Source organism: Equus quagga, chromosome 16, assembly GCF_021613505.1.
Source record: "Equus quagga isolate Etosha38 chromosome 16, UCLA_HA_Equagga_1.0, whole genome shotgun sequence".
NCBI lineage: Eukaryota > Metazoa > Chordata > Mammalia > Perissodactyla > Equidae > Equus > Equus quagga.
Genome location: NC_060282.1, coordinates 21067911 through 21082882, shown reverse-complemented (window position 1 = coordinate 21082882; position 14972 = coordinate 21067911). Strand labels below are relative to the sequence as shown.

General features: G+C 44.5%; 2 protein-coding genes across 13 annotated transcripts in view; one reads left to right on the top strand and one right to left on the bottom strand.

Annotated features, from left to right (window-relative positions):
- Positions 1–1037: 1037 nt before the first annotated feature.
- On the top strand, positions 1038–1916 carry LOC124228177 (putative POM121-like protein 1). The gene has a single exon (XM_046642505.1). It carries the CDS (start codon positions 1038–1040, stop codon positions 1914–1916), a length of 879 nt encoding a protein of 292 aa, XP_046498461.1.
- A 6925-nt stretch (positions 1917–8841) lies between these two features.
- ENPP2 (ectonucleotide pyrophosphatase/phosphodiesterase 2) overlaps positions 8842–14972 on the bottom strand; it is a 103873-nt gene continuing 97742 nt past the window's right edge. For all 12 annotated transcript variants that reach the window (XM_046642175.1, XM_046642169.1, XM_046642170.1 and 9 more), the window contains 2 exons: positions 14269–14425; positions 8842–9441 (listed from right to left, as the gene is read on the bottom strand). In XM_046642175.1, coding sequence (XP_046498131.1) covers positions 9271–9441; positions 14269–14425 — 328 coding nt within the window. In that variant the 3' untranslated portion in view covers positions 8842–9270. The remainder of the gene's footprint in view (positions 9442–14268; positions 14426–14972) is intronic.

Genomic DNA, 14972 nt, shown 5'->3' with positions numbered 1-14972 from the left:
CAGAGAGGAAGTGGGAGGGACGAGGGTGAAAAGGGGTGATTAGGCACATGTGTGTGGTAATGAATTGTAATTAGTCTTTCTGGTGGTGAACATGATGTAATCTACACAGAAATCGAAATATTATGATGTATACCTGAAATTTATATAATATTATAAACCAATGTTACCTCAATAAAAAAATATTAAAAAAAAAAGAAAAATTGGAAAAACCTCAATAGTCCTATATGAGGAAATTTGAATAAGCAGCACAAACATTCACCACACACAGGTTCCTGTGAGAACATACATTGTGATTTCTATTGGTTAACCACCTAGAAGTGGGTTTCTTGGGTCATATGTTAAGTACATCCCGCCCCATGTCCTCACGGATCCTCTGCACACGCTCCCTTCTCTCCAGAATCTTCTTGCACATCCATTCTTCTCTCAAACATTCCAAAGCTGCATCCTAGCAACAGGCCAAACTGTTCCCACTTTGCCTTTGGTGTAGTTGGAACCTCAAGGAGAAAACTCAGAGCTTAGCTCTTTACTGAGGGACAGACCTCACCCACGTGTGCTATGGGTGGTTCCCTGGGTAGGCTGTGCCCCTCACACTTGCCCCAGGCACCGTGGGGCCAGCACCTGCCAAGAGGGCTTCACCATCTCCACTGGGGCTCACTGCACCCACCGACTTCCCTTGGCCAGCCGGGGTCACCCAGCTGTCCAAGCCCCGCCATTCACTCGCAGGCCATCCTACAGGAATCTAGGGACTTTACACCTGCGATGTCTCACTACCAGGCGATGTGCATTGATTCGGAAGACCCTATGCTCCTTCCTGGGGGCCCTTACCTCCAACTACAGGCCTGGGCATCAGAGGAATGCTGTGCTGTCTGCTCTCACCTCAGAGAAGTCCTGCAGCTCACCATCTGCTGAGGGCAAAGTCACTCCCTGTGTGGTCCAGGGGGAGGGAGTGACGCAGATGCCACCCACAACACCCAGGTGTGTCCAAGACTACTGCCCAGAGAAGATGGTGTTGAGGACCCCAAGAGAGCAGGAAAGAGATGGTCAAGCAGGAGGAAGAGCCCGCAGTCATAAAGAGGCAGGACGATCATGGAAGGGACCCTGACAACCGTGGGGAGGCTTCATCTGTATTTAGGCTCCTGGGGGTCCAGGGAGGCCTCTGTTCCTTTGTGGCTAGGCCTGGTCCTCTGCAGAGGCACCTCCACACCATGAACACAGAAGCCAGATCGATCCAGAAATCCCAGACCTCATGTGGGAGCTCCTGCCCCAGACGAAACACCATCACGAGCTCATATAGCTCCACCGGAGGGTTCCCACCAGTGCAGAGGAGGAGGGGTCGGGCCACATCCCATGCCCAATTGCCCCAGACGTCCTCCAAGACAGTGAGTGAGGAGGGCCCTGGGTCTCCCTCTGCAGCCTCGGGGCTTTCCCAGAGGAAGACCCAGCATGGGAAGGATGCAGAGGCCATAGGGCAGACACAAACCCCGAGGAACTGCTCTCCCACGTGTGACAGTTGCAGGCCCCGAAAACACAAGATTCCTCTGCTGCCACACAGGCGAGGGTCCCCTCTAAGCCTGCTGCCACCCCCTCAGCTGGGTTTTCAAGTCACCATGGAAGACCTGGACTTGGAGAAGGAAGCAGCACTGAGGACCACTAATAGTGCCCTGTGGGGTGAGACCGAGGCCGGCAGGAACTGTGGCCCCACACAGCCTTCCTGTTCTGTCCCCGTGCTTGCTGCAGGGACTGCTCCTCTACCAGCTGTCCCTCCCATCACTGACCCCATCACCGGCCTGCCAATCACTTCTGCTGTCAGTTCCAGCCCTTCAGCCAGCACATCTGCAGGCCTGGCTCCCCAGCCAGCTTCTGAGACTGAGGTCACCCCAATGGTACCACTCCAGCTCCCCAGCCTCTCCGCTTAGGGTCTGTCCCTGGTTCCAGTGGGAACACCTTCCCATCTACCCAGGTCCTCCAGATGTTCCTCAGTGACAGTGTGGCCTCAGTCACCACCAGCCTGTCTGCACTGAGGTTCTGCAACCCCACCCCAACCCCCAAACTTCTCGGCCTGGCTCCTCAGCCAGCTTCTGACACTGTCACCCCCGTGGACACCACTCCAGCTGCCCAGCCTCTCCTTTTGGGGTCTCCCCCTGGCTCCAGTGGGAGCATCTTCCCATCTAACCAGGCCCTCAAGGTGTCCCCCAGTGACAGCATGGCCTCAGTCACAGCCAGGCTGTCTGCACTGAGGTTCTGCAGCCACATCCCAACTCCCAAACTTCCCATGAACCCTGGAGCCACAGCCCAGCCCATATCTGGGGCCCCTGATGGGCAGCAGCATGGAGCTACCACCTTACAAAGTTCACTCCAAAATGGATCTCTGGCAGCTCCAGCCCCAGCCTGGGCCCCAACCTCTGCTCTAGTCCAGCCAGCCTTGGGCAGCACCACATGGGCAACTTTTGGAGGTGCATTATCCACACCTCCCATCTTGGGCACCTATACCAGCACCTGGCCAGCCTTCGCTGCCACCCCAGCTGTATTGCCTTCTAGCACAACCCATGCCTCTGGCTTTCCAGTTCCCGGCTACATGTGGAGCACTGTGACCAATGCTGGGCCCAGCACCAGGCAGCAACAATCAACATTTGGCAGCACAAGCCCAGCGCCCTTCAGGTTGCAGTTCCCAGCAGCACCTAAGGGCTTTGGGAGCAATAAGGCTGTGGCAGACCTGATCCATCCCTTTGGAGCATTAAGCGTTATGGCACAGACGAGTGGGGCCTTGAGCACCACACACAGCTGTCGGGGCAGCTTGGGCCCAAAGACCTGGGGTCGCCCTCCCCAGAACGCCCCCATGGTGACCACAGGACCTGGCACCAGGAAGAACCCTGGGTTTGGAGGCAATACCATCCCTTCCTCAAGTCACATCCCCGGGGGGGCCACCCAGGAAGAGATGCCTTACTTCCAGCTGAGGACCCAGCACTACCACCAGCAAGGTGCCTTTAGGGGCATGTCTATCCCCACCTCTGCTCCAGGCAGCCCTGACTCTGCAGGAGGCAAAGCGAGAAGCAGCTTTGCCATTTGGGCCCCTTCACCCCTGTCCCCACGGTCAGAGTCCTCAGGACAGTAGAGAGGGGTGCTTGGCCATTTTCCCTCCAGTCCTGGAGCAGGCAGGACACCCCCTGCCACCTACAGTTGAAAATTTCCCTCTTCCCATCTTCCTCCCAGAACCCTCACTTCTTCCCCATAACTTTTAATAAAACCTCGTTCTTGTTCCTTTGGAAAACAACAACAATGACACCACTGGTTGGAGTTATTACTGAGATGGCAAACAAACCCCTAAGGGAAGAAAGAGATGAAAGATTATTAAAGATTATTAAACTGTGAATTCAAACGACAATGCTTTCTCAATGGCAAAGTACTAAGAGAAATGTAAAATAACGTAAACATGGGTAGCATGACCAGCTCTTCACGGTTTGCCTATGACTTTTCTGAATTTAGCACTGAAAGTCCTTCAGTCCAAGGCATCTGCTCAGCCTACATGGGGGTCGATATCGAATGCCTAAAGGCAGGCAAAGTAAATTAATGTCTTAGAATAAGCATGAGAAAAACAAAAGCCTGGACACAACAAAATATGGCACCTTGTACTCCACCTAGCGAGGAAAGAAGCATAGGACAGGTGGTGACCCAGAGGAGCAGTCATAAACTCCGGCCCAAGGGCCAAATCCAGCCGGCCACCCGTTTCTGGCCAATAGGTAAGAATAGGTAAATTTTGTAATGGTTAGAAAAAAAAAAATCTAAGAAAGAACAGTATTTCTTGATGCATGAAAACCATATGAAACTCAAATTTCAGTGTCCACAAATAAAGTTTATTGGGACAAAGCAAAGCCCACTTAGGTACGTAGCGTTGATGGTTGCTTTCGCACTATAGTGGCAGAACTGAGTAATTAGAGACTGTATGGCAAAACCTCTTACAGAAAACATTGGCCAACCCCCGTTCTATAGAACACTTGCCCTGTCTAAGTGCAAATAGGCTTCCGCTGATTGTTGACAGGAACAATGGCCTGCAAAAAATAACTAAGTAAAAAAACTCTTTTAATGTTTCAAGAGAGGTCAAAACTCTGGATTTTTATGTGAAACGTTGATTTTTACATTTTGGCATCTAATTCATTTTCTTAAATATCATGTGGCCACTACAAAGCAATCCGTGGTCTGTACCCAGCCTGCAGGCCACCATATTGCAAAGTGTGATGTATATCATATGTTCTATACTAACCCTTACCCCAAGAGGTCATTATACTGTTCCTTAATTGGAAGGCAAATCTATTACGGCTGAGTCTCTTTTCATGAATTGCTTTCAATTTCAGATTTATTTGTAACTGAATTGCTTTACCCATTAGTGCCTTTCTAGGATCATCAAATCTTCTCAACAGCTTATAAAAGCTTTTTCCCATCCTAAACATAATAAAATCCTCCCTCAACTCTATCCCCCTCTTGCAGATATCGTCTAGTTCTCCTTTTTCCTATTTCTTCCAAGGGCGGTCTCCACTCCCTGCCTTCAGTGTGCTCTCCCATTCTCTCCTCATCCCAGTACCATTTGGCTGTTTTTCAGACTGCTTCATTGAATGTGCTTCCAGGAAGGTTATGGATGACCACCGTATTGCAAAATTGAATGGATGCTTTCAAATTCCCCTCTAACTTAACTTCTCTCTGGCGTTTGACATCACTGCCACCACTTCCTCCATTTTGAAAGTTTCTTTATCCTTGGGTTTCATAATAACCACTCTTTCCTGGTTCTCTGCCTACCTCTCTGGCTGCTGCTTCCAATTTTTTTCTCCTGGCTCATTTTCATTTAGCTAATATTTATTGAACACATCACATGCACCAAGCACGGTGCTAAGCATTTTCCTGACGTAGCTGGTATGTATTTTACTCCACAATAAATAAAACTTTATTTCCCTAAAATAAACTTCATTTCTAGTCTAAGCTTCCAGCTTACATGGCTTACATGTTTTAATTCAGTTTTTAGTGAGGTTCTCATCTTCCCCCTCAGGGCAAACCAGAACCTCGTAAATGGAAAATGGTGGGACAAGTACAACAGGCATGCATGTCTCCAGATCCCTTCAGGTTTGCCAGTGTGTTTTCAAGCCATGGTCAAGACCCCCAGGACCTTGGGTTTCACCTGCCTAACAGGATCACACAGCACACCCTGGGGTGTAACCACCTGCTCACATCCACAGACTTCTCTCCACTTCCAAATGCCAGGAGAGGTCCCTTTCTCTCTTGGCACTCTATTTCCTTCCACCTCTTCAGTGGGTTTAGTTTGTCACAAAAGACCAGAAATCCATTAATTTTATACTGCTTCTGCTCCCCACGCCACTCTGCAAAAAGCCCCAAAGCCAAGAAAATACTTAAAAAGGGTACACCTTTCTTGGTGGAAAATGGAGATAAAAATGGAGGGAAAATTTACCAACTTATGTTTCAGCAAGATCTCCCGCCATAATTCCTATGCCAGCTTGAGAAATGGGTGTCATTAACACTATTTTACAGACGAGAAAATCTAGACTTAGACTGAAAGTTGCCCCAGGCCATGTAACTGCAAAAAAATCTCCAGCTTTTAACACCCGGCTAACGTGGCCTGTCTTCCTGCCTCTGCTCGGAAATGCTGGCGGTCTTCCTCTTGGTGCGTGCTGCAGAGGGTCTCCAGTGTTGAGTGGAACACTGATCAGCACCTGAGGCTGTGGGAGGAAACGACCTAAAGGCAAGGCAAGAACCACCTGAAGGAATTAGAGGGAACGGCGCCCAGAGCTCACAGAGACTGGAGTTTTGCCTGTTCCCAAAAGCCAGAGCACAGAACTTCACCGGGCACGGGCGTCATTTCCACTTTTACATTCCAGCCAAGACTGGACATCCCTGCCAAGAGGGGTCAAGGACATGTGCTTCCTAGAAATGCAGCCCAGACAGGAACTACTGCCCCTCTGGGTTGGGCCTCCCGCAGTGCTCTATTTACCCGAGCCTACAAACTCAAACATCTGAGTCTTGTTCCTCACTGTCCCACACAGGCCCTCTCCCCAGAGCCATGGGAGAATTCCCATTGCCTTTACCACTTCCCACCCACAAGGCAGCCCCATCCTGACTCAGCAAAGAGATAGGGAGAGACAGTTGAAGTGCGAGGAATATAAACAGGAGAGAGCATCTAGATTTCATCCACTGCCACCCTCTTCCCAGCCACCAGAAGGAATAATGGGCACTGGAATTTCGGAGCTGTGGGCAAACCCAATTGACACCAAACACTGCTTTTGTTCAGAGATTTTTTTAAAAAGTCAACTCTCCTAAAAACAATTCAGACTGTTTTTGCCCTTGGGAAACCATGTGGCTGCTTTCTTGGTTTACCCTATTTACAATGAGCTCATTTTAGAGAGGCAGTTTCTGCATCCATCCACTAGGACAGGACCACCATGCTAGCAAGCTGTTGGCAACTTGCTCAATGAAAGCATGAATGAACCAAGGTCTCAATGTGAAAAAAAAAAAACCCAATACCCCAACTTAAAATAGTCTTCCAGACCTCATTTTAACAGAGTCCCTGTCCATTCAGGGACTTTCATAAATAACTCCACAATTAATGACATGTGTTTATCGGCAAAGCCACTCACCTGAAATACACAGTGGTTGATGTTCTCTCTGGGTATGAAGTTTATTTATGAGAAAGAAAGACTTGACCTAAGGATAAAAATAGAGCAGCAGTACTCAACTAAATTTGCAACTGCTCTCCCCAAAAGCCTCAGGTATAACCTATTTCGAGAAGAGTTCAATCTGAGGTGATATAGAAACCTGGCTAAGCATGAAGATTGCAACTACTGAAAAAAAATAGAACTGGCCCTCCTCCCTTGTAATGCTACCATTGAGAGATCCAGAAATACAGCACCTAATAGGTGGACCTCTCTTATCAGATGAATTTTATGTGGAATTATATTTAGAGTATGCTATGCAGTTATTGCCTATTTATGTCAATCTTAAAACAGATCCTCTCACACCTCTGCTTGAGAATTCTCAATGATTTTCCATTGCATTTAGAATAGAATCCAAATGCCTCCATGGGGCCTATAAGTAGCCCCTGTTTTCTTTCAGACCCTCACACATCCCAAAATCTTTCCCACCCCAGTCCTTGGCCATGCTGCTCCTTCTTGTCCCTATTCTTCTTGAGGCCAGGTCTTCCCATCCCCCAAGTCTTGGCTGTAATGTTATCTACAGGGAGCTTCTCTTTCCACTCTGTACCTGTTTAATTCTTTCACAGCACATACTGCAACTAAACTTTGGGGTTCTTTAAGGGGTCTCTTTCTCCCATTAAAGTTTAAGATCTACAACATCAGAAACCATGCTTATCTTACTCAGTTTTATCCCCAAAAGCAAGTATAGGAATTGGCATGTAGTCGATGATCAATAAATCATGATCGAATATTAAATGAATAGTCATATTCCCATTCCTTTCTCCTATACTTTCACCCTACCCCAAACTACAAAGCCCAATTCAAGCATTCCTCCCCATTCCCATTCTTGTTCTTCTTCCTGCCATAAAATCTTCCCTGAGCTCCTCATTTTTCAGTGTTTACAGGCAAAGCATATGAAGTGCCAGAGAAATGCCTGGACATAGTGGATGCCTGGTAAATATGGCTGTCATTAATGTTAGCAAGTTCGCTTCTTTCAATGCATTCCTATAGCTGTGTTCCCCAAACATCAGTTTTCCTCTTACCACTTTCATGATTTTTCCCATTTCCCAGTACCATCTGTCTTACTTTTTTTGTAATATATTTTTTATTTGACACACTGTCTTCCTTCTCAAACAAATTTATTATTTTAATTTTTTTTTAGGAAGATTAGCCCTGAGCTAACATCTGCTGCCAATCCTCTTCTTTTTTGCTAAGGAAGACTGGCCCTGAGCTAATATCCATGCCCATCTTCCTCTACTTTATATGTGGGATGCCTGCCACAGCATGGCTTGACAAGTGGTGCATAGGTCCACACCCGGGATCGGAACCGGCGAACCCTGGGCTGACAAAGTGGAACGTGCAAACTTAACAGCTGCGCCACCGGGCCAGCCCCTTAAACAAATTTATTTTTAAAGAAAAATTTACAGAAATTAAAAACCCATTTCACTGACCATAAAAGGGAGCAACTATAAAAATTAACATAAAAATGAAACAATATGCTGTTCTCTTTTCTTTTTTAAAAAAGAGACATTAGTAACTGTGAGAGATTAAGCGACACTAATATGAGCCTTTCTCCATGACACCATCAGAAAGATTGAAAATCTCTGAATGACTTCCTCACTCCATGCTTTATTGTTACTTAAAGCCATAACTGTGATATTGTATTATTCTGTCATATGGTATTATTACCAACACTTTTCACTTGGCATTTATTATTCTCCATCTTGATTGGTTAATTACACTTTTATGTCTATATCTCATCCCACTGTCTTATTTCTCTTTATATCTGCCATAGTTCTTAGGTTGATAACTTATACAGAATATATGCCTAATACAATCTCAGTTGAGTCTAATTCTTACAGCTTTGATCCAATCCTTCTAAACTTCAAGATATTTTTAAAAGAGATGGGTGAGAGAGGGTATTCAGAAGTTCTGGTTTCCATTTCCCTTTGTCCTTCTGATTTCCCATAGATATGCACCTAAACCATCCAGGCCACTGTGGCTGAATATCAAGGATGCCCCTTTGACCACGTGAACTACATTCAACTAGGAAGAGGGCCTGATACAGGAAATGTACACCTTTCATGCATGACTATATCAAAAGCAAACACTCTCATTTATAAGTGAAATAAATGTCAAATAAAAGCAGAAAAAAACTGAATGTGTGATTTATTATATTTAAGATTGGTCTATAAGGGCTTAAATATGTCTGTCATAATTAACAGTAAATGAATGCAACTTTACAAAAATCAGTATTTCGGTACAGTACAGAACTACACGTGGCAACTGTGCACTGGAAAATTAATATTTCCTCAATGCAAATCTCAAATACGCAGCACCATTTAGAAGCTTCCACTAAAAATGCAAGCTGCAGTATTTATTACAAGCTCTACTCAGAACACAAGACTACCTAAATCAAGTATTAGAGAAAAACAGTGGAGTCATTCAGGCGTAATATGTCAGATCTGGCACGGGATTAAAATACTAACATTTTTTTAATGTCCTGGTTTCAAATTAATAAATACAAAAACAATATAAAAATATACACCAGTTGATAAGACCACTGCAAATGATCAGAAAGTTAAATCTCGCTCTCATATGTATGCATGTATGTCTTCAGTGTCAGAATTTCTGGATAGCTGCGGCTGGTCTTTCGGAAGAAATCCAGACTGGTGAGATGTTCAATGTCCCGCACCCGAGCTGTGTGCATCTTTATAAGTTCTTCTACCCATTTCGATTCATCCTCTGAGCTCTGCCATGGAAACAGAATACAATCAGAGTCAGAATTTTCCAGAGGAGGTTCTCCAAATGGTCAGTTTGTCCCAAGTCCACAAATGACCTCTATGATACTCCTGCACCCAGAGCCAATGCATGTTATTCCTCCCTGGCCTCCCCGCCACTCTACCAGATTCCTTTCAGTAATGCGCCACAAATACCTGCCCTGGGCTGTAAACATTTTCAACAGCAATTAGCTGTACCAAATAAACGAGAGATGTGGTGTGAAAGGGCATTTGACTCAATGGGTTCTCAGAACATAAATCAAAATCAGGAAAACCAAAGGCCCTGGAGAATTCAATCATTTGTTTCTTTTCCCTGCCGTCAAACTGCAACGTTGAGCACAGAGCAAGGGTAATTTAGAACGCTCTTCTGCTTCCCGAGGAAAACAAAGAGCTTGTGCTCAGTGCACATAATTTCTATGTGCATTCTTAGCCATTCAGAAGAACCCACTACGTCAGCTACATCATCTATTAGATTGCAATGAGTTGATATTTGAATAATAAGCTTGATTCAAAGCAGCTCAGTTGATACACCTGGCACTTTGGGACCCAAGAGGTCTGGGTTTGAATTGTGGCTCTTCCACTTCCTGGCTATGAGACCTTGGTCAAGCTACTTGGTCAAGCTCTCTAGGCCTCAGTTTCTTCATTGGTTCACAAGGATAATAATGCTTACTTCAGCAGCTCCCTGGGAGGGAGGAAGAAGGACAAGGAGGAACAAGGGGAGAGAAAGTGAAATAAGAAAACAACATCATGACAGAAATGAAGGAAATCTCTTTCCATCTTCACTACTAGCCAAGAACTCCCTTGTTGGCACAAATTCCAGATGAAAGACATTCAGACGTCCCACACCAAACAATTTATTTCACGTCTAAGTTGAAACTAAAGAGTAATTCAGACAAAGCAGTCTTTTACTTTTAAAAAAAAATCTTCTTTCACTTTTGAAGGAAGCTGAGAGAAAGAATGAGATCTGAGAGCCTTGAGAATTATGGGGAAATGCTACCCTCATTAGTAGACATGGAGCAGAAGGGTCTTTAAAAATAATTTCACTCCCAAATGCCCCCGGAAATGCAATGGCTTCCAAGAGTCTTTCTACAAGTTGAAGGGTGGCTGCATGTCTCAGGACTGAGAATGTTCAGGCATGCCCTCATCCAACTCTCTTACTGCTAGTGGTCTCAATGAACTACCCACCAAAGCCCAAGAACCAATGGGTTTTCTCGGAAAGCTCCAACCCACACAGACCTGGACAGGGAGCTACAGAAGTTTGTGCCAGTGCTAAATATGTACCATGAGGGTGTTGGTTCAGGAAACTGATGCCTGGCCATCCAAGGCAAAATGAAGAAATAGGAAGAAATTGCTTTGCAGGCTGGGGAAGTAAGGATTTTAACCCTCCATGCCCCACCCTCCTAACCCAAGCTAACCAAGATCTCTGCGAGTCACAGGAAAGGACAGACCTAAATATAACTCTACCCACAACGGTACTGACCAATCCTCAGTGCGACCATATAATTAACGAAGTAGGAGGTCTCCAAATGGGTCAGGACCCCCTCAGAGTAAGCAGAGTAAGCATGAAGCTATATTTTGGGAGAATTTTCATATTCAAGTCATTTATTTGATTTTTCAATAGTCAGTAAGTCTAATTTTTCCTTTGTAAATGCAGTCATTTGAATGTGTGGACAAGGGGTGAAAAGGTTTTTCCTATTTTAAATAATAGCCAGCTGGGATTATAAGAATTCAGGGAAAAATCTGCCTTTTGCTATATCTTTCCTTGGGAAGTGATTTACCAGTTTCATTTGAGAGGCATTCTCTTCTGGTCCTCACATGCTAATATCTAGCCTCCAGTTATTCATTAGGAAATGTCGGGCTATGCTACATGCAATGAAAATGACTTCTGCCTGATGTTAGCTGGCAATCCGCAGAAGTATTTGCTGAGAGAGACTCTATTGCAAAATGCAAAATGAATAAAATTCAAATAAAAGTTCCTATGTACCAAGGAAGTAAGGAAAGGAAAAACTTTAAAAATAAATAACCTAGAACATTAATGCAAACAAAAGCACAATCCATGAATTTGCTTATTGTCTTTCTTGCTGTGGACATTTATTCTTCATCGGCCTTTCCTCCCTGACTTTCTCCCAAGTGAGTTTGTGAATTCAAGCTCCAGCAGCTTTAAGGTGAACTTCAAAACAAGGACAGGTTTCTACATGGGCAGAGGGTTCTTCAATGAGAAGTGTGCTGGCCATGAACGCTACCAGAAATACCTCTAAGCTCTGTGCAGAGTCAGGAACCAGGATGGACAGGAAGACCTGTGAGGACATCGGTGGATCTCATTTGTTACATGTGAAATATGGGGTGACTAAAGAATGGCCTTTTAACTGAGTTTGGAACAACATTTTTCAAACTCTCCCATCATCAATTTCCCCTAATGACAGAGAAACTTGAACATACACTCCTTAAGAATCTAGGTGTACCCTAAATGGCCTACTTTAAATCTGAAATGTTCTTTGTAGTCTCTGTTTTATCTTAAAAATGCATGGCAATTTTGAATTTCACTCCATAATACATGTGTTTACTTTTTTGTAAAAGTTTTACCTCCCCACAACAAGTTTTTAGTAATACTGAAGTTCAAAGAATGTATATCATGTTATACAGAAGCATTCCATCTCCCTGGCACACCATTATCTATCTCATGGTTATGAACAGTCAAAACTGAGAAGGTCAAGCCAATAAGCTCATCTCTCGCTTGCAGTTCCCTTGCCTCTCCACCTCCCTTCCTATTATTTCTAAGATCTTATTGATCCTTCCAGTATCATATTACTGTCTTCCACCCTCCTCTTTAAATTTCTAAGACCACAACCCCAATTCAAGTTCTGCTACCTCAATCTTGCGAGACTTGTCAAAGCCCTTTGAGCAACAGCCTTGATCCCCTCCAATTCAAATTTATCTCCCTAAAGCACAGCCTAAAGTGTCGCACTTAAGCGTAAATATTTTCCGTGGCTACCTAATGCCTAAGCAACACAAAAAATTCCTAAGGTCTCAATGTACCACTATTGAAAGCTGGTAAATTTGACAGAGGATGGGTGGGGTCAGCTCCTTGGCTGAGGGGTTAAGTTCACGCACTCCACGTCAGTGGCCCGGGGTTCACTGGTTCCGATCCTCAGCCTGGATCTACATATTCCTCATGAAGCCATGCTGTGGCGGCGTCCCACAGAGAAGAACTGGATGACTTACAACTAGGATATACACCTATGCACTGGGGCTTTGGGGAGGAAAGGAAAAGAGGAAGATTGGCAACAGATGTTAACTCATGGCCAATCTTCCTCACACACGCACACAAAAAGGATACCTTTAAAAAAAAAAAAAGAAAGAGGATGGGCTTTTGGAGTCAGAGGCCTTGAATCTAACATCCTGCTCTCCTACTAACTAAGCAGGTAACCATGTAACATACCTTACCTTTATTAGCTAAAGGTTTCTCAACAGTGAGTGAAAGGGGAGGTGGGGAGATCACAGATCCCTGCCTCATAGGGTAATTGGATGACTATAAATAATATATCTAGAGAACCCACACAGCAGTTGGATGGTAATATGCACTGAGCAAAAGGTAACAAGTCCCATTGCTGCTGCCATGACCACTATTACTACTACTGGTATTTTAAATTGATTGCACACAACTTGGAAAACCTTATCTCCAACTATTATCCTCATTTCCAATATCCGGCTAAACTTTATCAGCTTTCTTGGTCATATTTCAAATCTCTTTTTTCTTGCATCCATTATCTGCTTTGGATATTCATAGCCTCAATCTTCACCTATAACTGAAGCCATAGCCCCAAATCTACCTTGTCCTTGAAGCTCACAATCTCTCTTGAAGCCATTCTTTCGCTCTTTGCTTTTTAATGTAGCCATTTCTGTTCCTGTTTTATGTGCTTTTCCCACAGAAGTCTGCCTAGAGAAGTAACTATGTTCAACTCACACTATTGTTCCTCTCAGAGCACCATGTACAATTAGGAATTTGAGTATGCTTATTCACTGGAAACCCTCTTTTGAAGATTATAGCCCTGTGCCTTCTACTCTATAAAACAAAATCCTAGAGACCATCACCTCTGAAATCAACCTCGGAGCACAGACTTTCCATCACATTAAGGAGATGGGGAGAAGCTCTGTGATTCATCCCTGAGTGTAGTTAGCACAGGGCCAGGATCACAGAGTATAGCTCCTTTCTTCCTGCCTGGGGCTTTCTCATCACGCCATCCTGGCTCCACGTAAGAACAAGTAAGTCAGGAGTCATCTGTGCTACTTGAGACTGGGGTGACGTGTTACAACTGCCCTCATAACAAGCAACTAATGAAAATCTGATTTGTGTGAGGGTGTGTGTGTGTCTTTTGAAAAATTTTTATTATAGAAACTTTTGAAGATCCACAAAAGCATAGAGAATATAATGAGCCCCCGTGAACTCTTACCTAGTTTCAATATTCATCAAAATTTTGCTATTTTCCTCTTTCTTTTTACAAAATATATATGGCTTTTGCAAAACTAAGGCCATGTGGGCACTCTTATCTTTCGTCAAAATCGAACAAATAAATAAAATTATGTTAAATGCACACCCACACTCTCACACACACATCCTTATACTGAAAAATCAAATGCCATTAGAACACAAAGTTCCCAAGTGTTAAGCAAAGTCTTGTTTGGGTCCTTTCTTCTTTCCACTTGGTTGTATAGTGCAAATGTTTTATAAGTGTGTTCTGCTTAAGAAACAAAGATGAATTATGTAAGCAAATCCAAAAGGACTCTGTCTCTGAACTCACATTGCAGCTCTCATCATTGTCCGGTCTGTGAGGCAGGATGAACGAGGAGACAGAGAGGGGGCCATCACACTTGTCAGCAGGCTGAGTGAAATCCAGGCAGCTGGTGATGATGCTGTAGTAGTGAGTTGGAACAGGAATGGAACTGCCTTCCACGTACCTGAAAGGAAGGTGAAATAAAATTCCAACTGATGTAGTCTCTTCCTTTTCTAAATGGTGATCAAGGGCTCTTGCCTAAGTCACAGAAATTAATTCCCACTCAACTGAATCATTTTCACTTCTAGGCACTAGCCCACTTCTCTATCTTTGAACATAATGTTTTTGCTGCCTTGCATCCTCATTTTTCTCTCAACCTGGCAGAGTGAAAAAGATAATCCAGGCAAAGAAAACAGCTTGAACCAAGACTTGGATGCTGGACATGATGAATATATCAGTGTAGGAGAAATGTAAGGCTGGAAGAGTCAATAAAAGCCAAATTATGGAGGCTTCTGAGGGCCAAGTTGTGGAGTTGGGCGTTATTGTTTAGGCAGTAGCGTTCCATTGAAGGGTTCTGTGCTAGGGAGTGTCACTATGAGATCCATGTTTCAGGGGGATCACTTTCACAGAGTTGTATAAAATGGACCCGAGACAGGTGACACTGGAGCTAGGGGAATAATAGCCCTTTCAAGACAAAATGAGATCCTGAGCTGGGTACAGGGAACTCACTA

Excerpts from the sequence above, each read along its gene's own strand:
- LOC124228177 (XM_046642505.1), top strand. The coding sequence starts at position 1,038 with ATGGTCAAGCAGGAGGAAGAGCCCGCAGTCATAAAGAGGCAGGACGAT.